The sequence below is a fragment of the Oryctolagus cuniculus genome, chromosome 6 (genome assembly GCF_964237555.1).
Source record: "Oryctolagus cuniculus chromosome 6, mOryCun1.1, whole genome shotgun sequence".
Lineage (NCBI taxonomy): Eukaryota > Metazoa > Chordata > Mammalia > Lagomorpha > Leporidae > Oryctolagus > Oryctolagus cuniculus.
In genome coordinates this window covers 6,303,123-6,323,513 of record NC_091437.1, presented here as the reverse complement: position 1 = coordinate 6,323,513, position 20,391 = coordinate 6,303,123, and the positions used below count along the sequence as shown (strand labels likewise).

The following is a 20,391-nucleotide window of genomic DNA, read 5'->3' as shown; positions in this document are numbered from 1 at the left end:
CTTCCACTTCCAGCATTTTATAACTACGGTTTTCTTACATTATAGACATACATTACAGCATTAAAGCAAAAAGCATCCAATCTGAGAAAAATCTTGGATACTAAGGATCCGTAACCCCACGTAAATTCTATTAAGTTTCTGAAACCTACACTTCTTACCAGCACAGTCAGGCTTTCATCTCAGTTCTCTATTCATTTTTAAATCACAATCGCAAAATGATAAACAAATTACCAGCCCTCAATGAGTTCAGAGCTGGCAGGGCTGCCAAAGCTCAGGTTATAGCTGCAACAGGCAGAAGCAGCTACATTGCAAAGTGTCCATTAGTCACCTGATGAATGGAAATCTGCTTTAACCTGCTAAAAGAATTACAGTGGTACTGAGGGAAAACACATGAAAAATATCAATAAATACTATGTAACTCAAGAACCACCTATGAAAATAAACTCACTCCCAGTCTGAGGCCTCTACTTGTTTTCACACCTTGGAGAAAGTTATGTCTGTCAAAGGGACATAACAGAGTGAGAAAACAGGAGCTTGGCATTCAAGATTCAAAAAGCAGAAATGTCACCCAAAGTTGGTCAGGCAAATGCCACAGGAATGCCACCTGAAATACTGGGCATCCCCAACAGTTCACAAACCACTTCACCTTGGCCAGCTATACTAAGCAAGGCTGTCATCAGAGAGACAGCACACGTTTCCTGGGCTGACAACGTCCCTCCCTGTCACTTGCCATGTCAGAAGCTAAAACTCTCCTGTATCACCTATTCAGTGTTGTGATTCTTTTTTTTTTTTTTTTTTAAGATTTATTTATTTATTTGGAAGGGTTACAGAGAGAGAGAATCTTCCATCCACTGGTTCTCTACCCAGATGGCTCCAACAGCTGTAGCTGGGCCGGTACAAAGCCAGGAGCTTTTTCTAGGTCTCCCACACGGGTGCAGGGGCCATACACTTGGGCCATCTTCCGCTGCTTTCCGAGGCCACAGCAGGGAGCTGGATCAGAAGTGGAGCAGCTAAGACTTGAACCGGTATCCATATAGGATGCTGGCGCTACAGGCTGAAGATTTTACCTGCTACACCGGCCCCAGTGCTAATTCCTGTATGTATTTGTTCCACACGCATTCAGTAAGCATGTATTCTCTCCAAGCAATGTGGTTGTTAAGATTTTATTCATTTATTTGAGAGGTAGAGTTACAGACAGAGAGACAAAGAGAGTGGTCTTCCACCTGCTGGTTCACTCCCCAAACGCTGCAGCAGCCTGGGCTGGGCCAGACTGAAGCCAGCAGTTTCTTCCAGGTCTCTGACATGGGTGCAGGGGCCCAAGCACTTGGGCCATCTTCCACTGCTTTCCCAGGCCATAGCAGAGCTGGATCAGAAAAGAAGCAGCAGGGACTAGAACTGTTGCGGTGCTGCAGACGGAGGCTCAGCCCACTACCACAGTGCTGGCCCCCAGGCAATGTTTTAAGACAGAGGGGACAGTAGTAAAAGAATAAACATAGGCCGGCGCCGCAGCTCACTAGGCTAATCCTCCGCCTAGCAGCGCCGGCACACCGGGTTCTAGTCCCGGTTGGGGCGCCGGATTCTGTCCCGGTTGCCCCTCTTCCAGGCCAGCTCTCTGCTGTGGCCAGGGAGTGCAGTGGAGGATGGCCCAGGTGCTTGGGCCCTGCACCCCATGGGAGACCAGGAAAAGCACCTGGCTCCTGGCTCCTGCCATCAGATCAGCGCGGTGTGCCGGCCGCAGCGCACCGGCCACGGCGGCCATTGGAGGGTGAACCAACAGCAAAGGAAGACCTTTCTCTCTGTCTCTCTCTCTCACTGTCCACTCTGCCTGTCAAAAAAATAAATAAATAAATAAATAAATAAAAAGAAAATGAAGTTCTTTACAAAAAAAAAAAAGAATAAACATAAATATCTACCTTCATGGAGCTGACGTCCAAATGGGTCAAAAGGGACATTAAAGACAAGTAAGTAAATGACAGAGCAAGTATAAGTGCTAGGATGATAAATGAAAACAGGGGCAGGTGTAAGAAGTAGTTCATATGGGGCCGGCACTGTGGCACAGCGGGGTTAACACCCTGGCCTGAAGTGCCAGCATCCCATATGGGTGCCGGTTTGAGACCCGGCTGCCCCACTTCCAATCCAGCTCTCTACTATGGTCTGGGAAAGCAGTGGAAGATGGCCCAGGTCCTTGAGTCCCTGCACCTGCATGGGAAGACCTGGAGGAAGCTCCTGAGTTCTGGCTTCAGACCAGCACAGCTAAAGCAGTTGCAGCCAATTGGGGAATGAACCAGCGGATGGAAGACCTCTCTCTCTGCTTCTCCTTCTCCCTCTGTGTAACTCTGACTTTCAAATAAATAAACAAATAGTGCAGAGGATTCATAAGTTTAAAGAAAAGTAGCCAGGGGCCAGCATTCCAGCTCCACTTCCAATCCAGCTCCCTGCTGTGGCCTGGTAAAGCAGTAGATGGCCCAAGTCCTTGGGCCCCTGCACTCACATGAGAGACCCAGAAGAAGCTCCTGGCTCCTGGCTTCGGATCAGCACAGCTCCAGCTGTTGCGGCCATCTGGGGAGTGAACCAGCGTATGGAAGACCTCTCTCTCTGTCTCTACCTCTCTCTGTGACTCTTTCAAATAAATAAAATAAATCTTAAAGAAAAAAAAAAAGAATGAAACCAGCTGGCAGACTCACAGACAACAGGTGTGCAATACGGCATTTGCATTAGCCAGATGTGAACATATTACAGCATATTACATGGAAGCAAAAATAGCTGTTAATCTATTAGAGCTATCCTGAACCCAAGTGACTGCCTGCCAGGCACATCTCCAAGAGAGAGACCCATCACGCAGTCTCCAGAGGATATCAGGAGTCCACTGTCCTCCCCAAAGACCTCCAGGTCACTAGGCCAGTGCCCTCCTCTGGGTACTCTGTGCTTTGAACGTTGCTGGTACACCAGATGATAAGTGACACAGATGCTTTATCATCAACAACTTAGGGGTACTCCCTGGCCTGGACTCAGACACCATGAAAGCTGGCCTAGTTTTACCACCAGGATGACTTGAAGTTTGAATAGGATTAAGCTTCCCAAACTCACACGGGTGTTTAAGCCCTGGAGTCTTTTGACAGTGGTTAATGTGAATGGCTGATGGACTGGGAGGAAGCCTGATCCAATTCTGGTGTCTGTAGGTGTGGCCTTTGGGAAGTGAGCGAGCGGGACAAAGTGGCCAGAGCGGGGCCTGCGAGGGAATCACACTGTTGACGGAGAGCGAGCATGCATACACAGGGAGCGCCTGCTTGCTGACCCTCTGCTCCAGTCCACCTGTGGCCGGACCATCTCTCCAGCACCCTCCAGCCTCACTGCGTGTCTGAACCAACGGGGCTACCCGGTCTTGAACTGTGACTCTCCAAAACCTATAAGCCCTTGAAAAAAGCCATCTTCCTTCCTAAGTAGCTCCTCTCGGGTATTTTTGTTAAATAAAAAAGCTTACTAATACAATTAAAATTACTTAATTATACCTTTTGACCCAAGGAACTTAGCCAAAGTGTGTATTCATGATGAGTCTTCACATGCAAGCTGTAAGCAGTTGAGTGGAAACATCAGAAAGTTTGCCACCTCTGCATACCAGGACGGTATGGAGGACAGAAGAATGCCATTCAACTAACTGCTCTCATTCTGGAACATTCTGGAAAAGCACATCACCTTTGTAAGTGCACATCTGAATACAATGACACAGTAAGAGTGATTTTGCTAACAGCACCGTCTTTGGCATTAGCAAAAGCTGTATTCAATTTGTTAATGGTCTGGTTTCAATTACTTACAAAGCACAGAACACATTTCTGCTTCAAGTAAGACTGGTTAAGAAGCTCTCAGATCTAAAGCTCTTTAAACTGACTGATGCATCAACAGCTAATTCCATCACTTTTTTTTTCCTAGAGAATTTCTACCTGTTTCAAGCTAAAGGAATTATTTTTGTATTCCCAGTTTTAAGAAGAAAAATGTTTTTAAAGAAATATTTATTTACTTGAGAGGTAGAGTTATAGACAAAGAGAGGGAAAGACAGAGAGAAAGGTCTTACATTCACTTGTTCACTCTCCCAATCGCGGTGACTGTCAGAGCTGAGCCAGGCCTAATCCAGGAGCCAGGAGCTTCATCCAGGTCTCCCATCCATGGGTGTAGAGACCCAGCACTTAGGCCATCCTCTGCTGCTTTCCCAGACCATTAGCAGGGAGCTGGATCAGAAGTGGGGCAGCCAGGACTTGAACTGGTGCCGTACGGGATGTGAAACAGTGGCTTAACCTGCTATGCTATAGCACTGGCCCCAGGAGGAAAGTTTTTAAAAGACTAGACTCTAACATTCCAGCAAATTCAAGGGCCATAAAATACATCAACTACAAAAAGACTAAAAGCACAACCAAAATAAAACACAAAAGACTGTTAGGAAATACAAAATAAAATTCACACCCTTCTCTCTTTATTGTTCTTTTCTCTATCAATAAATAAACCTCTTTATAAGATCACTGTAAAGAATGAACTTCAAAATGGCACAATTTGAGAAACAAGGCTATTGCACATTTATTCATTCAACAACTACTTATTGAGAATCTGCTATTTCCTAGGAGTCATTAAAGTGGCAAAAATACAGCAGTGAACAAAACAGACAAAAGATCCCACCCAGTTGAAGATACAACAAAAAAGTAAATAGACGGAATATACAGTGGGTCAGATAAAAATCAATATTACGGAGAAAAGTCAGACAAGAAAGGGCCAGACAGATGGGGGCACACTTATTTATTTTGAAAGGCAAGACACAGACAGACAGACAGTACTCCCATCCAAGGGTTCACTTCCCCAACGCCTGGAAGGGCCCGGGCTGTTCCAGGCCAAAGCCAAGAACTGGGAACCCAATTCACATCTCCCATGTGAGTGGCAGGGACCCAGTGACTTAGCCAGCACTGCTGCCTCCCAGGGAGCACAGTAGCAGAAAACTCAATTTGGGAATAGAGCCGGGATCTGAACCCAGGCACTCTGATAGGGGACACAGGCGTCCAGAGCAGTGTCTTAGCCACTTCACTTCACCAACCACCCACCCTGAGGGGAGACTTTCCTATGCTGATCAAGGGAAGATCACTGATAAACATCGCATTTAAACACAGATCTGAAGAAAGGAAGGAAGCCTAGATGAGGCTTTGAAAGTATTCAGAGTGAGCCAGGTTCAGAAGCAGAAGGCAGGCAGTAAGTGGGCCAAAGGGCCCCAGATCATGTAGGTCCCTGAGGCCCTCATAAGAACTCTGAACTCCCTTAAAAGCAACAGGAAAGCCCTCAGTGGCTATGGGGAAGAGGAAGGATAGAGTAAGACTGACAGCTTGAAAGAATTACTACCAGAATTTCTAATCGAATAATGCAAGAGAAGTGTTCATCACACAAACTTTGAAAATAAAAGTTAAAACCTCTAGATAATATATTTGTAAAAACAAACAAACAAACAAACGTGGAGGCACTGGAGAGCGACTGAAAGCAGAAGTTCCAGGGAATTCAACGCTTCGAAGACCGCAACCGCGAGGTGAGAGGCTCCCGGAGGACGGCTCTCCCCATCTCACACAGCAAGGGGTGCCTGACCCTCGAGAGGAAGCCTCAGCTTTCTAGCTCCCCAGGCCCGCAACCCCATGCTAGATACTAACCACGGGAATGTAAGCACATGTCTGTAAGAGACTCAGACACAAATGTTCACAGTGACCTTATCCACAGGGGCCAGAAACTGACAACAACCCAAATGCCCACCCACAGGAACACGGATAAACAAACTGTGGGTTTTGATGCAATGGAATACTACTCCACAATAAAAGAATTACTGCCATATGTAATTACTGATATTGTAATTTTTGCTACAAGAATGAAGCAAACAAATGTTGACTGACAATAGTCAGACTCATATTGTACAAGTCCCCAAGAACAGACAAAACTAATCTGTGGTGATAGAAATCAAAAATAAAGGATGAGGATGGCTGGGAACTAACTTTTTGTGTGATGAAAATTTTCCATATTTGGTTACAGATAATGATTACCTGGATGCATGTGATCTCTGAAACTCATCAAAATGAACACTTAAAATCGACACATTTTTGGGGGCCAGCGCTGTGGCGCAGCAGGTTAACACCTTGGCCTGAAGCACTGGCATCCCATATGGGCGCTGGTTCTAGTCCGGCTGCTCTACTTCCGATCCAACTATCTGCTTTGGCCCGGGAAAGCAGTAGAAGATGGCCCAAGTCCTTGGGCCCCTGCACCGGTGTGGGAGACCTGGAAGAAGCTCCTGGCTCCTGGCTTCGGATGGGTGCAGCTCTGGCCATTGTGGCCAACTGGGGAGTGAATCACTGGATGCAAGACCTCTTTCTCTCTGTCTCTGCTCTCTCTGTGTAACTCTGACTTTCAAATAAATAAATAATCTACACATTTTACTGAACATAAATTGTATTTCAGTAGGAAATATTTCAAAAAATACACAGAAGCATTTAAATCTCACAACCCTGTATATTCAGTTAATTTAACCACATAGAAAACTTTGTCTTTCACTTGGTAACACATAAACAACTAAAATAACAAAAAGACAGAAATCTGAGTTGTATGTGTGTAAGAAAATCCTACTTCTAAATGAAGACACAGTGTAAGAAGCATTTAAACCTTGAAGAATTTCTTAGATATAACTATGCTTCACGGGTGTTTCCTATGCTTCAAGGGTGAACAGCATCAAGTAAGCTTTTTCTGTCATCTTTACAATATGGCCACTTGCAAGTGGCATTTGACACAGCAGCTTAGGTTGCCATTTGGGACACCTGCATCCAGTGTGGCAGTGCCTGGCTGAGCCCCAGATCCCACCCTCCAATCTAGCTTCCTGGAGGCAGCAGGTGACAGCTCAAGTCCTTGGGTCCCCGACAAGCTGCAGATGGAGTTCTGTGTCCTTGGCTTCAGCCTAGCCCAGTGCTGGCTATGTCAGGTATTTAGGGAGTGAACCAGTATATGGAAGATCTTTTTCTATCTGGCTCTGTCCCTCTGCCTTTCAAATAAAAAGAAAACAAATACATTTTTGAAGATGTAAATAGGCCAGCGCTGTGGCACAGTGGGTTAAGCTGCTGCCTGTACACCAGCATTCCACATGAGCTCTGGTCCAAGTCCAGGCTGCTCCACTTCTAATCCAGCTCCTGCTAATATGCAAGGAAAAGCAGCGGAAGATGGCTCTGTGGCCACCTGTGGGACACCTGGATAGAGTTCCAGACTCTCGGCTTCAGCTTGTCCCAGTCCTAGCCGTTGTGGCCATTTGGGGAGTAAATCAGCAGAAGGAAGATCTCTGTCTCCCTCTTTCTCTGTAACTCTTTCTTTCAAATAAATAAATCTTTTAAAAATATTTATAAAAAATTTATACAAAAAATTTTTATAAAAAGATTTAAAATATAATAATACAGCCACTAAATGATCCTTAGAATTCCAAAACAAATTAAATAAGACTATGAATTAAAGATCTAAATCTATGCCCCGACACCATCAAATTAATCAAGAACATTGGGGAAACCCTGCAAGACATTTCCACAGGCAAGAGTTCCTGGACAAGACCTCAGAAGCACAGGCAGTCAAAGCCATAATGAACAAATGGGATTACCTCAAACTGAGAAGCTTCTGTACAGCAAAAGAAACAGGAAAGTGAAGAGGCAACCGACAGAATGGGAGAAGTTATTTGCAAACTACTTAACTGATAAAAGATTAATAACCAGAATCTACAAAGAGATCAAGAAACTCCACAACAACAAAACAAACAACGCAGTTAAGAGATGGGCCAAGGACTTAAACAGACATTTTTCAAAAGAGGAAATCCAAACGGCCAACAGACACACGAAAAAATTTTCAGGATCACTAGCCATCAGGGAAATGCAAATCAAAAACACAATGTGGTTTCACCTTACTCCGGTTAGAATGGCCCTCATATAGAAATCGAAGAACAACAGATGCTGGAGTGGATGTGTGATAAAGGGCACCCTAATCCACTGTTGGTGGAAATGCAAACTGGTCAAGCCACTGTGGAAGACAGTACGGAGATTCCTCAGAAACCTGAATCTAACCCTACCATACAACCCAGCCATCCCACTCCTTGGAATTTACCCAAGGGAAATGAAATTAGTAAACAAAAAAGCTATCTGCACCTTCATGTTTCTTGCAGCTCAATTCACAATAGTTAAGACATGGAATCAACCTAAATGCCCATCAACCGAAGACTGGATAAAGACATTATGGGATATGTACACCATGGAATACTACACAGAAGAAAGAAAGAAAGAAAGAAAGAAAGAAAGAAAGAAAGAAAGAAAGAGAGAGAGAGAGAGAGAGAGAGAGAGAGAGAGAGAGAGAGAGAGAGAGAGAGAGAGAGAGAGGGAGGGAGGGAGGGAGGGAGGGATCTGGCCATTTGCAACAAAATGGATCAAGCTGGAAAACTTCATACTTAATGGAACAACCCAGTCCCAAAGAGACAAATACCATATGTTCTCCCTGATCTGTGAGAATTAATAGCACTCCTAAAATGAAAGCTATAGAAGTGAAGTTGACACTTTTTTATTCAAGTCAACAATGACTTGAATAGCCCTGACTGTGGAGGGACAGTTTTTTATCGTTATTTTTTATTTTGTAGTTCCTTTGTTTTCTTTCTTTTCTTTTCTCTTCTTCATACTATATGTTGAACTCTTTATGTAACAGAGTTAATCTTATGTATGTAAAGTCAATTGAAAAAAGATCCCAGTAAAAATAAGAGGGGGACTAAGAGGGGGAGGAGATTTTAGAACTGCAAAGCTGTATAGTTCTGCATACAATCCTAGACTTACTTCTCAGGGCACAGCCTAAACACCTGTCATGGGACTCCAAACCCATTAAAATCAGTGGTATAAATGCCATCGTAATTGTTAAAGTGATCATATTAAATGTTAAAGTCAACATATAGATAGGTTTAAGTATAAAAGTGATCATGTAACTAACAGCAAGTGCCTGGTAATAATAATAGATAGAATTAAAAACGATGGAATGTCCAATATGGGAAGCAGTCCACACAGCAGACCCCAGAATGACATTCGCTGTAAATAACACTGACCTCAGAATCAACCCTTGAGGCTTCCTGGTCTGGCTGAAAGGCCTGTGAGAGCATTTCAGGCACGGAAAGCCAAGACTCTGGCAAAAAAAATATCTTACATGGAGGATCTCTGTGAGACCCCACTGCAAAGAAGGGGCCATCAAAGAAGGATATACTTCTCTCTGAAGGGAGGCGAGAACACCCACTTTGCTTATGGCCATGTCCAAATACTGATGGAGTCTGTGGTCACAAAAGGCTTCCACAGCCCTGGCAGCCCACGGCAAGAGCATCGGTTGATCACTGACTTCATAAATAAGAGTGCTAATTGTTAAAGGAACAATAGAAGTCACTGTGCACTCACTCCCCATGTAGGACCTCAGTCTTTAATGAGTTGTACTACGAGAATTAACTGCAAAACTTGTTCTCAAACTGTACTCTATATGTTGTGTGGGGGGGGGTGCAAACTGTTGAAATCTGTTCTTAACACAGATTTGGACCTCTGTACTGAAAAATAAACTAAAAATGAACCATGATGAAGAAGGGGAAGGGAGAGGGAGTATGAGGTGGGACGGGAGTCGGGTGGGAGGGTGGGTATGGGGGAAAGAACCACTATATTCCTAAAGCTGTACCTATGAAAAACGCATTCATTAAATAAAAGCTTTAAACAAAAAAGTGACTATTAAAGAATATAAAATAACAATTTGTTAAAAAATTAATTTCTTATTTCTTAAATTTCAAATTAAACACAGGTATTAGTTTAGTTGCTATACATCAAAAGAAAATAAATCTTATAATGGCTCAAAGGCTTTTTAATTTTAGAGGAACATTTTGGTCTTCAGTACACTGGCTATCCATTTTTAAATGTATGTTTCCCAAGAACCTGCAAGAAAACATCAAATTTCATTATATAATGAATTTACATCGCAAATAAATTTGCCACGTAACTAATGAAGTTAAGAATACTCTTAACAGGAAAAAACAAAATAAACAATTTTGAACATTCAAAACACAAAAAACTGTCAAATGTATTTCAAAAGTCATTGTGTATATCCTTTAAAGAGCAATAAATGCTTAAAACACGCCTCACATACATTTCTCACTGTCCGTTTATTAATTTTTTTATTTTTAGTTGTTCAACAGAGAGACACCGAGAGACAGAGACAGACTGACAAAGTTCCCATCCACTGAATCACTCCCCAGGCCTGGGTAGGACCAAAACTAGCAGCACGGAGCTCAGTGCAGCTCTGCCCAGTGAGGGGCAGGCACCCAACCACTGAGCCATCACTGACCGCCTCCCAGGGTCTTACTGGCAGGAAGCTGGAATTGAAACAGGAGTTGAGAACCGAACCCACGCCCTCCAATGTGAGACAAGGCGTCTTTACAGGCATTTTAAGCCCAGCCTAAGCCAGTTGTCTAGCAGGAGCCTAATTTATGAAAGTACTTTTGAAAAAAACATACAAAAGAACACAGTTCTTTTCCTTGAGGTCTCAGAAAGAAGATACATAGTTAAGTATAAACTATATATATATATATATATATATAAAAAATGATAAGCTCTATTAATGGATTTTTTGAGCTACCAATCACTTACTATTATATTTAGCCCACAATAAACAGAATGTTTGCTATTATCATGTGATATTAATTAAGCATTTAAGGAATTAAACTAATGTATTAGCTATCCTATCATATATCAGGAATTAGCAAAAGTAACCTCCAGCACTCTTAAAAAGCCAACGTACAATTTATCCAATCCTTCCAACTTCTGTTTTGAATACTTTATATGACAACTGATTAAATCATTTCTAAAGCAGAACCTGAAATTATGCAACCTTTGGGGGGTAAATACTATTTTTAAATATATATCATCCAGAAGATACTGACAAATGACTTACTACTGGGAGCAGAAAAAACCTATTTTAAAATGCATAGGATGAGCCGGCGCCGTGGCTCAATAGGCTAATCCTCCACCTTGCGGCGCCGGCACACCGGGTTCTAGTCCCGGTTGGGGCGCTGGATTCTGTCCCGGTTGCCCCTCTTCCAGGCCAGCTCTCTGCTATGGCCAGGGAGTGCAGTGGAGGATGGCCCAGGTGCTTGGGCCCTGCACCCCATGGGAGACCAGGAAAAGCACCTGGCTCCTGGCTCCTGCCAGGATCAGCACGGTGCGCCGGCTGCAGCGGCGGCCATTGGAGGGTGAACCAACGGCAAAGGAAGACCTTTCTCTCTCTGTCTCTCTCTCACTGTCCACTCTGCCTGTCAAAAAAAAAAAAAAAAAAAAAAAAAAAAAAATGCATAGGATGAATACTAAAATAAAATCTTACAAATACAAAGTAAACTAATATTAAAATGCAAAAAGTTTTTTAATGGAGGAGTCAAAAGAAGAAAGCATTGCAATGGAAAACTTAAAATACATATAAGATACAGAAAGAAGCAGAAATTCACTGATGAAAAACTAAGCAGTGGAGGATGCTTGTGAATGGTTATGACGTGGAATTCAAAAAAAAAGAAGAAGAGGGAGAGAAACACGACCAAGGGGCATTCCTGAAGCCTACAGCAAACATCCTACTAGATGGACAGAGACTGCACGCTTCCTCCCTAAAACTGGAACAAGGCAGGGTACTCACACCCACCACTGACACCCCGCATCAGACTGCAAGTCCACACCAGCAAAGCGACTCAAGAAAAGTTAGGATAAACGATAAGGAAGGGAGCCCCGAACACCCAGAAATCACAAGGAATCTATCAAGATGCTGCTATCACTAATTGGTGCTCTTAACCAAGCTCAGGATAGACAATCAATATAGAAAAATCAATGCTATTTCTGTGTACTCACAATGAACAAACGGAAACCAAAATTTAAAAACACAGTGCTATTTGCAAGACTTCAACAAAAAAAGAACAAAATGCTGAGGTATAAATCCAACAAAATATTTGCAGGATCTACATGCTGAAAATGAAAAACACTGATGAAAGAAATTTTAAAAAACCTAAATAAATGGAAAGACCCAATGCTGTTAAAAAGTTACTTCCCCCTACAAATGATCTATAAATCAAACAAAACCCAACTATTTCTCAGCAGGTTTTGTAGAAACAGAAAAGCTGACTTTCTTTTTTTTTTTTTTTTTTTTTTTGACAGGCAGAGTGGACAGAGAGAGAGAGACAGAGAGAAAGGTCTTCCTTTAGCCGTTGGTTCACCCTCCAATGGCTACCGCGGTCAGCACGCTGCAGCCGGTGCACCACGCTGATCCGAAGCCAGGAGCCAGGTGCTTCTCCTGGTCTCCCATGGGGTGCAGGGCCCAAGCACTTGGGCCATCCTCCACTGCACTCCCGGGCCACAGCAGAGAGCTGGCCTGGAAGAGGGGCAACTGGGACAGAATCTGGTGCCCTGACCGGGACTAGAACCCGGGGTGCCAGTGCCGCAAGGCGGAGGATTAGCCTATTGAGCCACGGCACCGGCCAAAAAGCGGACTTTCAAAGTCAGAAAGGCAAAGAAACTAGAACAGCCGAAACAATTCTCAAAAAGGACAAAGTCAGCAGCTCACACAACCTGAGTCCTGATGTTCAGATTAATCTGGCTACAGGAATTCAGCTAGCGTGATATTGGCACCAAGAGAGACAGATCAACAGAATCAAAGAGAGTCCAGGGAAAGACTCACACAAATCTGTAAGGCAATTTTTTTTTACAATGAGAGAAGGCAATTCGACAGGTAATTTTGGAATAAATGGACACCCATGCTCAGAAAAACTGACCTCCAAACTGCACTTTATGCCTTCCACAGAATTTACTCAAAATGGACGTTAGACCTAAATGTACAACAAAAATGTATAAAACAGAAAACTGCAAAAGACAAAATCTTTGTGACACTGAATTAGGCTACAAATTTTGATACCAAACCAAAAGTAGAACATGAAGAGAAAAACTGAAACAGCCAACTTCATCGGAATGAGAAGCTGTGGTTCCAGAAGAGAAAACCACAGAATGAGAGCAAATACGCACAAGTCACATACCTCCCGAAGGACTCACGCTTAGAACACGTGAAGAACACACAAACTCCAGAGCGGAAGCAAACACCCTTGCTCCACATAGCGTAACCAAAAAAAATGACAAAAACTTCCATGCATCTCTGTATGCTAGGATTTATTCCTTTGATTGCTCTTTATGTTATATTGAGATTTTTCTGTTATAATGTGAAAATACAGGTAACAAAAGGATTGAAGAGACACTTCACCACAGCAGATACATGGATAGCACATTTGCACATAAGATCATCAACACTGTATTAAGGAAATGCCAATTAAAAACACAAGATATCACTACAAACCTCACAGAAACAATTAAAAACAACCAACACCATCAAGTGCTAACAAGGATTTGGAACTGCTAGAACTCTCAGATACGGCAAGTGGAAATCCAAAATCATACCAACCCTCAACAAACTCTTTCAGAAAATGAAGGATGTAGGGGACACTTTGCCAGTATTTTTCTCATACCAGAACCAGCCAAAGGCATCAGAAGAAAACAACAGACCAATATCCTTCAAAATATACAGAAAAATCTCTAACAAATTATTAGGAAATCAAATTCAGCAACTTATAAAAAGGATTATAGCCCATGATCAAGTGAGATTTATCCCAGGGTTACAAAACTGACTGAATTAATTAACATGATACAAAACATGAATAGAAAAAAATGGCAAAATCTATACAATCATTTTCAGTCGCCAAAAGTTCTATGATACCGTGGTTATTCTGTGCTTTTCCCAAAGTGTTTGTTTCATTCAATGCTCACTCAATTTAACAAATGTTCACTGAGTTCCAACTGCATGCCGGCACTCTGCTAAGTCCTAATGCAGACACACAAAAACAGATGACGGCGTATTCAGGAAAATCCTAAGTCTTACTCTGCACAGGAACCTGGGTAAAAGCAGCACCATTTATACACAAGGACTTAAGCAAAAAAAAAAAAAAAAAAAAAAAAAAAAAGACTGTCTCATTTTCTCATTTCTATTCTGAAGTTAAGAAGGCATATTTTAAACTGGCAATTAAAAGTAAAACACACTGTGGTAGAAAATATGTTAATATATGGAAATAACTTTATAGGAATATTGTGCATATATTTTCTCTTGCCTGACTCTAACTTTCAACAAAATATCCTCCCCTTCACATCTCTTCATGTGTAAGTCTCTGTGCCACACATTACTGAAAAATACCTTTGAGCCAGTAAGTTCTGTACCTTGTGGGGAGCCAGGATCCTCTGCCTGAACTTCTCGACCGTCTCTTGGCCCACGGCAGCCCAGGCGCTGGCGAATGCCTCTGCTTTGTCTCGGCTCAGATGGATGCTCTGTAGCTGCTGCTGCAGAGCCGCCGGCTTCACGTTGTGATACACGGCCTGTCAGAGAGGGGACCACAAACACCCTCACAGTCCACACAGCCCGAAGCTGCAGGCAGCACAAAGCTATTTCTAAACAACTTAAACCAAACACTGTATTACATTCCTACTGCCGTCGTCTTGGTTGTTTTGCAAATAATTATATATACAACCGAGGGCTGGAAGATTCAGGATTAAGTGAACTAAATTATTCAAGCTAAGCTTTCTCATTTTTGCCTGCGGTTTAAGTAATCATAAATCCACTTAATAACCAGAACACTTCTTTGCTTTGGCTATGTAAATAGTTCCCTAATTAAAATTTCACTCATATATTTCACTTAATTATTTTAAAGACACGTACAACAGTCTTGTTTCCCAAAGAACATTTTTTTTTCCAAAAAGCACTTTTCAATACTACCCTCTTCTACCGAATTCCCAGTTAACACATGCAGAAAAAATAAAAACCATGAACTTTCCAACAGCAATACCTGTTGTTCCTTACATTATTCCGGGACAGCTCTCCTACACAGCCCACGCTGTGATGTCCTACTCAATCATCTCTTCCTTCCGGGGAAGGCCCACCAAGGCCAAAAACCACAGCCACGTTCACGATCTGCAACCTGCAGAGGCAGCAGCAGAGCCTGGCACGGTGGCCTAAGAACAGCTGTTTCCTATAATGCTCCTGACGCCGCAGTACTTCTTAAACTTTCACTTCTCAAGAATTCATTTTATCAAACATCAGGAATTCACTGAGGAACTGTCTGAAGCCCAGCAATGGGCTGGATCTACACAAGACAAAGAAAAAGTAGGATCCTGGCCCTCCATAAATTCAAAAGCTCATGAGGGAGACATACCCAGCACACAAGAAACGATGACAGACTAACGACCGCTGGACCACGAAGAGCCAAGGATAAAGAAATCCAGAGGGAAGAGGCCAGGACAACGGGTGAAGGGAGAGGGTGACCGGGCGTGCTCAGCAGGAAACACGCGAGGACTGCCGCCTCTCCTCTCCACGTTTTAGTCATCATCCTCGTCACACACTCACAGCTCTTCAAATAATTCATTTTATTTCAGTGCTCAAATAAAATGAATTCATTTTTCCAAATTATACCAAGTAACAATTCACATCTTTTATAACTGTCTCAAGTCAATGAAGTCTCAATGCAGACTGTCAAATATTTTGCTAATGCTGCTCAACAGTAAGATGGTTTTGTAGAATGAAATAGAGTAGAAAGAAATCATGCAAATATACTTTACTACATGAAATTCCTGACTAAAATAAACCCACAGCTTCCAGCTTATACACCTTTTAAAAATTGAATGGTACAGTTATCAGAGCAATGCAAATATATATTAAGCAAACTGTAGTTAAGAAATTTGAGGCAGTAAAATACCTGTTCTAAAATAAATGCTATTGTCTCAAGAACTAGGTGAAGATCCTGTTTCTCTAGAGAAAACGCAGCTTGAAGTTTTTCTTCCTCTTCTTCGCTGAAACTGCTCTCGGCCTGCAACACAAAGAGCAATCCATCAGCACACATTCCGGGACTGAAGTCCAAAGTGATAAAAGATTTCTTTTTTTCCCATTATGAAATGAACTTTAAAGAAAAGGTGAATCCACCATGAGGCAAAAATCAATCAATGTGCTTGGAAATTTCTAAAATGCACAGTGGCCCATTCTAGGGTTCTGCAGTCAAAGTAAACTGGATCAATGTCATGTAGAGTCATAGACAGTGAGAGAGACAGAGAGAAAGGTCTGCCTTCCGTTGGTTCACCCCCCAAATGGCCGCTACGGCCAGCGCTGCTCCGATCCGAAGCCAGGAGCCAGGAGCCAGGAGCCAGGAGCCTCCTCCCGGTTTCCCTCATAGGTGCAGGACCCAAGCACTTGGGCCATCCTCCATCTGCCTTCCCGGGCCACAGCAGAGAGCTGGACTGGAAGAGGAGCAACCAGGACAGAACCCAGCGCCCATATGGGATGCCGGCGCCGCAGGCAGAGGATTAACCAAGTGAGCCACGGCGCCGGCTCCTCGATGTCATTTTTTATGATGACTTACATCCTCAGAGCTCTATGCTCAGTATCGTCAAGAACTTCCGAGACACAGGGATGACTGCTCATCCAGTTTAAAAAACAAAGTCTCACACTGCGGAGCTTCTTTTTATTTCTTGCATCTGACTTCCCATCTTCCCATCCCGTGATCAGAGGTCATGTCTTGAAACCACCTACATGCCCCATCAGAGCAGCACGCCCTGCCCCGGCTCACGGCTCTGGCCCTCCACGGTGGGGATCCCACACAGCTGACCCCTCAGGACCAGACTCACAGCAGCTCTCCAAGAGGCTTTGGGTGGAGCAAATTACCTGAGGGAGGTGGGGAGGTGGGGTGTAGGGGTGCGTGTGTGTGTATCTGTGTGTGCATGTGTGTTCCCTGCTATGGAAGTACACCTGACTTCCCCTAGTGTTTCCCAACACAGACTACTAGCCTGCTAGACGGGACGTTGTAAGGTTTTAAAAGTTCCTGGACACTAAAGACAGCAGCATCCTCCTCACACTGCAACAATCAAACTCAAAACAAACAAACAAACAAACAAACAAAACACATGTGTCCGCACATCTAGCACGGGCCAGGGAGAAGGCCACTTCAAGGAGGACTCCCAGATTCAGGCCCAGGCACACCCACACTCCCTAGCTAAGCTGTATTAGCTTCCTGGGGTTGATTCCTACTGGGACGCTAAGGAAGCTGTCTGAACAAAAACAGGTACTGTCTGCCTGTTAGCAGTGTAACTAAGTAGAGTCGAAGTGCCACGCTGGTGACACCCACAGTAGCACCCAAATCTCTCAACCTCTGCGCCTGCGGTGTGGGCTCTGCCTGTCTCAAGGCAAAGACAGATCAGACCCACCCAGAGGACACGAAAGGCAGCAGATCCTGAAACCCACCGCGAGCTCTGCCAGTGCTTGTCTCAGCGGTCATCCAGACACCAACTCCGGCCAGGAAAGCCCTGCGCCCACGTGTCCATCCTCCACTGCCACAGGCCTCACAGCACACATGGTGCCTGCTGCTCAGCTCCACAGAGGACTGGCAGGGCCAGAGACAAACTGCACGTCACAACTTCCCTGCAAACGTTCCCTCCCGCCCCTACGAGGAACACAAGGCGGGATGCGCTCCCCGTCCCGTGCTGTTCTCCACGCTGGAGAAGGCAGCTACCAGCTCCGGAGAGGGCAGAACGTCCGTATCCAAGGCCTGGCCCATTCCCGGCTTCACCTCCTGCCTGAGGTTTAGGGCAGGGGGCTCCGGTGGTTCCTGGGCCTCTGTGTAAACTACAGTGAGTTACTCAACCGGTCTCCAGCTCAGCTTCCTTGTGGACAGACGGGGTGACAACGGTACCCACTTCTTCCAGCTGCTACAAAGAGCAGAGCACCCACTAACACAGCGCCACTAACCGGTGCAGGCGCTGAGGGAGCAAGCTCACGGCTTCTGAACAGCAAACTCGGCCAAGGGCTGCGGCTGCTGGAGATCTTGTCTCCATCTACAGACAAACTTCCAGCAGCTACAGTCTGACAGCACCCACGTCTGTCTTGTGTCCCACATGGCAAAGAATGAATCCCAACAGTATCTACTGAGCGCCAACCAAATACGAAGCAATGTATTGAGTATGGGAAATACAGGACGGGTAAGACATGATCCTCAAGACAGTCAAGGCCATGAAGCCGGCGCCGCGGCTCACTTGGTTAACCCTCCACCTGTGGTGCCAGCATTCCATATGGGCACCGGGTTCTAGTCCCGGTTGCCCCTCTTCCAGGCCAGCTCTCTGCTGTGGCCCGGGAGTGCAGTGGAGGATGGCCCAAGTGCTTGGGCCCTGCACCCCATGGGAGACCAGGAGAAGCACCTGGCTCCTGCCTTCGGATCAGCATAGCTCTGGCCGTAGCGGCTGTTTGGGGAGTGAACCAATGGAGGGAGGACCCTTCCTCCCTCTCTCTCTCTCTCTCTCTCTCTCACTGTCTATCTGTCAAATAAAAATAAAAATAAATTTAAAAAAAAGATAGTCAAGGCCGAGACAAGCTGGTGGAGAGGATTAGGACTCAGGTGCTTCTACTCATGAAACAGTACTTACAGGAGAGCAGTCACACGAGGTGAGAACGACCCAAGTGTTAAAGAGCACAGAAGAAGCAAAACCAAACTCTGCCGAGAGCAAGACGGCGCAGCCCACGGAGGGGAGAGGGTGGTTCAGGCAGGCAGCAGAGCACAGCGGGCAAGGGGAAGAGCGCCTGGGCGGACGCGGGGCAAGAAGCTCACGCCTGGAGCCCAGGCTTTACAACGCAGGCTGAGCACAGAACGTCTAAGGATTCTGAACTGTTCTCCTGGGGGCGTGCACAGTCACTGGTGCCTGAACATGGCAAAGATATGATTTTTTTTTTTTTTTAGAAAAAAAAAAACATTTGGAAAGGTAACTGGCGTAATGTTATGAAAAAGAGACAGGAAACACGAGCACCACAAGCAGGGATACTGATGTGAAGGAAACTGCTGCCGCTGCAATAAGGACCTGAATAGGCTCTCATCACAACTCGGATTTGAGAGATGTTTTCAGGCCACCTCCTGACCAGGCCAAAGAGGAGGAGCCAGTAAAAAGCAGTCCTGGTCCTTATCCAATGGCGATGGCTGCACCAAGCTGAGCAGTCACTGGGTGCCCCATAAACACATGCTGGATGGAATGACAGTTTTCATAATCCAATAGAAATTAAAAATTAAGGTGTACTGGTGACCAAGTAGTAAATTACCAAATATCCACATACCCAAAGCAATCACACCCTTGAAATAAGATAGCCAAAATTAAATGAAAGAAGACATACTGATTTACAGCAAATACCACAATTTTTTTTTTTTTACAGGCAGAGTGAACAGTGAGAGAGAGAGACAGAGAGAAAGGTCTTCCTTTGCCGTTGGTTCACCCTCCAATGGCTGCCGCGGCCGGTGCACCGCGCTGATCCAATGGCAGGAGCCAGGTGCTTCTCCTGGTCTCCCATGGGGTGCAGGGCCCAAGCACTTGGGCCATCCTCCACTGCACTCCCTGGCCACAGCAGAGAGCTGGCCTGGAAGAGGGGCAACCGGGACAGAATCCAGCACCCCGACCAGGACTAGAACCCAGTGTGCCGGCGCCGCAAGGCGGAGGATTAGCTTAGTGAGCCGCGGCACCGGCCACCACAAAATTATTTTTAAAACCAAGAAAAACACAATCAGAATTTTTAGCAAAATATGTTCAATATTAAAAAACATTAGTCCCTAGGGGCCAGTGCTGTGGCACAGTAGGTTAATCCTCTGCCTGCGGCGCTGGCATCCCATATGGGCGCCGGTTCTAGTCCCAGCTGCTCCTCTTCCAAGCCAGCTCTCTGCTATGGCCTGGGAAAGCAGTAGAAGATGGCCCAAGTCCTTGGGTCCCTGCACCGCATAGGAGACGGGAGGAAAATCCTGGCTTCAGATCAGCACAGCTCCAGCCATTGCGGCCATCTGGGGAGTGAACCAGCTGAAGGAAGACCTCTCTCTCTCTCTCTCTGCCTCTCACTATCTGTAACTCTACCTCTCAAATAAGTAAATAAAATTTTCAATAAAAAAAATCAGTCCCAAAATATATACCATAATAAAACAGGTCCAAGGTCAAACATACTAGGAAATGTGACAAACCATATTCACTCTTAACAAACACCTCCTATACTAAAGACTCTGGAAAGATCCATAATTAAAAAAAAAATTAAACCTCTCAGTGCTTCCAAACTTTTGACCATGGAACATTATCAAATCTTCCAAAGACTCAGTGATCCTGAGAACACTTTGCAAAATGTTCTCCAAGGAATAACACAGAGCTTCAGAAACATCAGAAAGTACTATCTCGGGGTGGTGCTGTGGCGTAGCAGGTAAAGCCGTGGCCTGCAGTGCTGGCATCT

General features: G+C 44.6%; 1 protein-coding gene across 8 annotated transcripts in view; it reads right to left on the bottom strand.

The window, feature by feature from the left end:
* COMMD10 (COMM domain containing 10) overlaps window positions 1–20,391 on the bottom strand; it is a 206,857-nt gene that overhangs the window by 183,458 nt on the left and 3,008 nt on the right. For all 8 annotated transcript variants that reach the window (XR_011389651.1, XR_011389650.1, XR_001793066.3 and 5 more), the window contains exons 3-4: window positions 15,857–15,967; window positions 14,328–14,483 (exon numbers count right to left, since the gene is read on the bottom strand). Coding sequence is in view for 4 of the 8 variants with exons in the window: in XM_070076021.1 (XP_069932122.1) it covers window positions 14,328–14,483; window positions 15,857–15,967 (267 nt within the window). In the remaining 4 variants the exon portion in view is untranslated. The remainder of the gene's footprint in view (window positions 1–14,327; window positions 14,484–15,856; window positions 15,968–20,391) is intronic.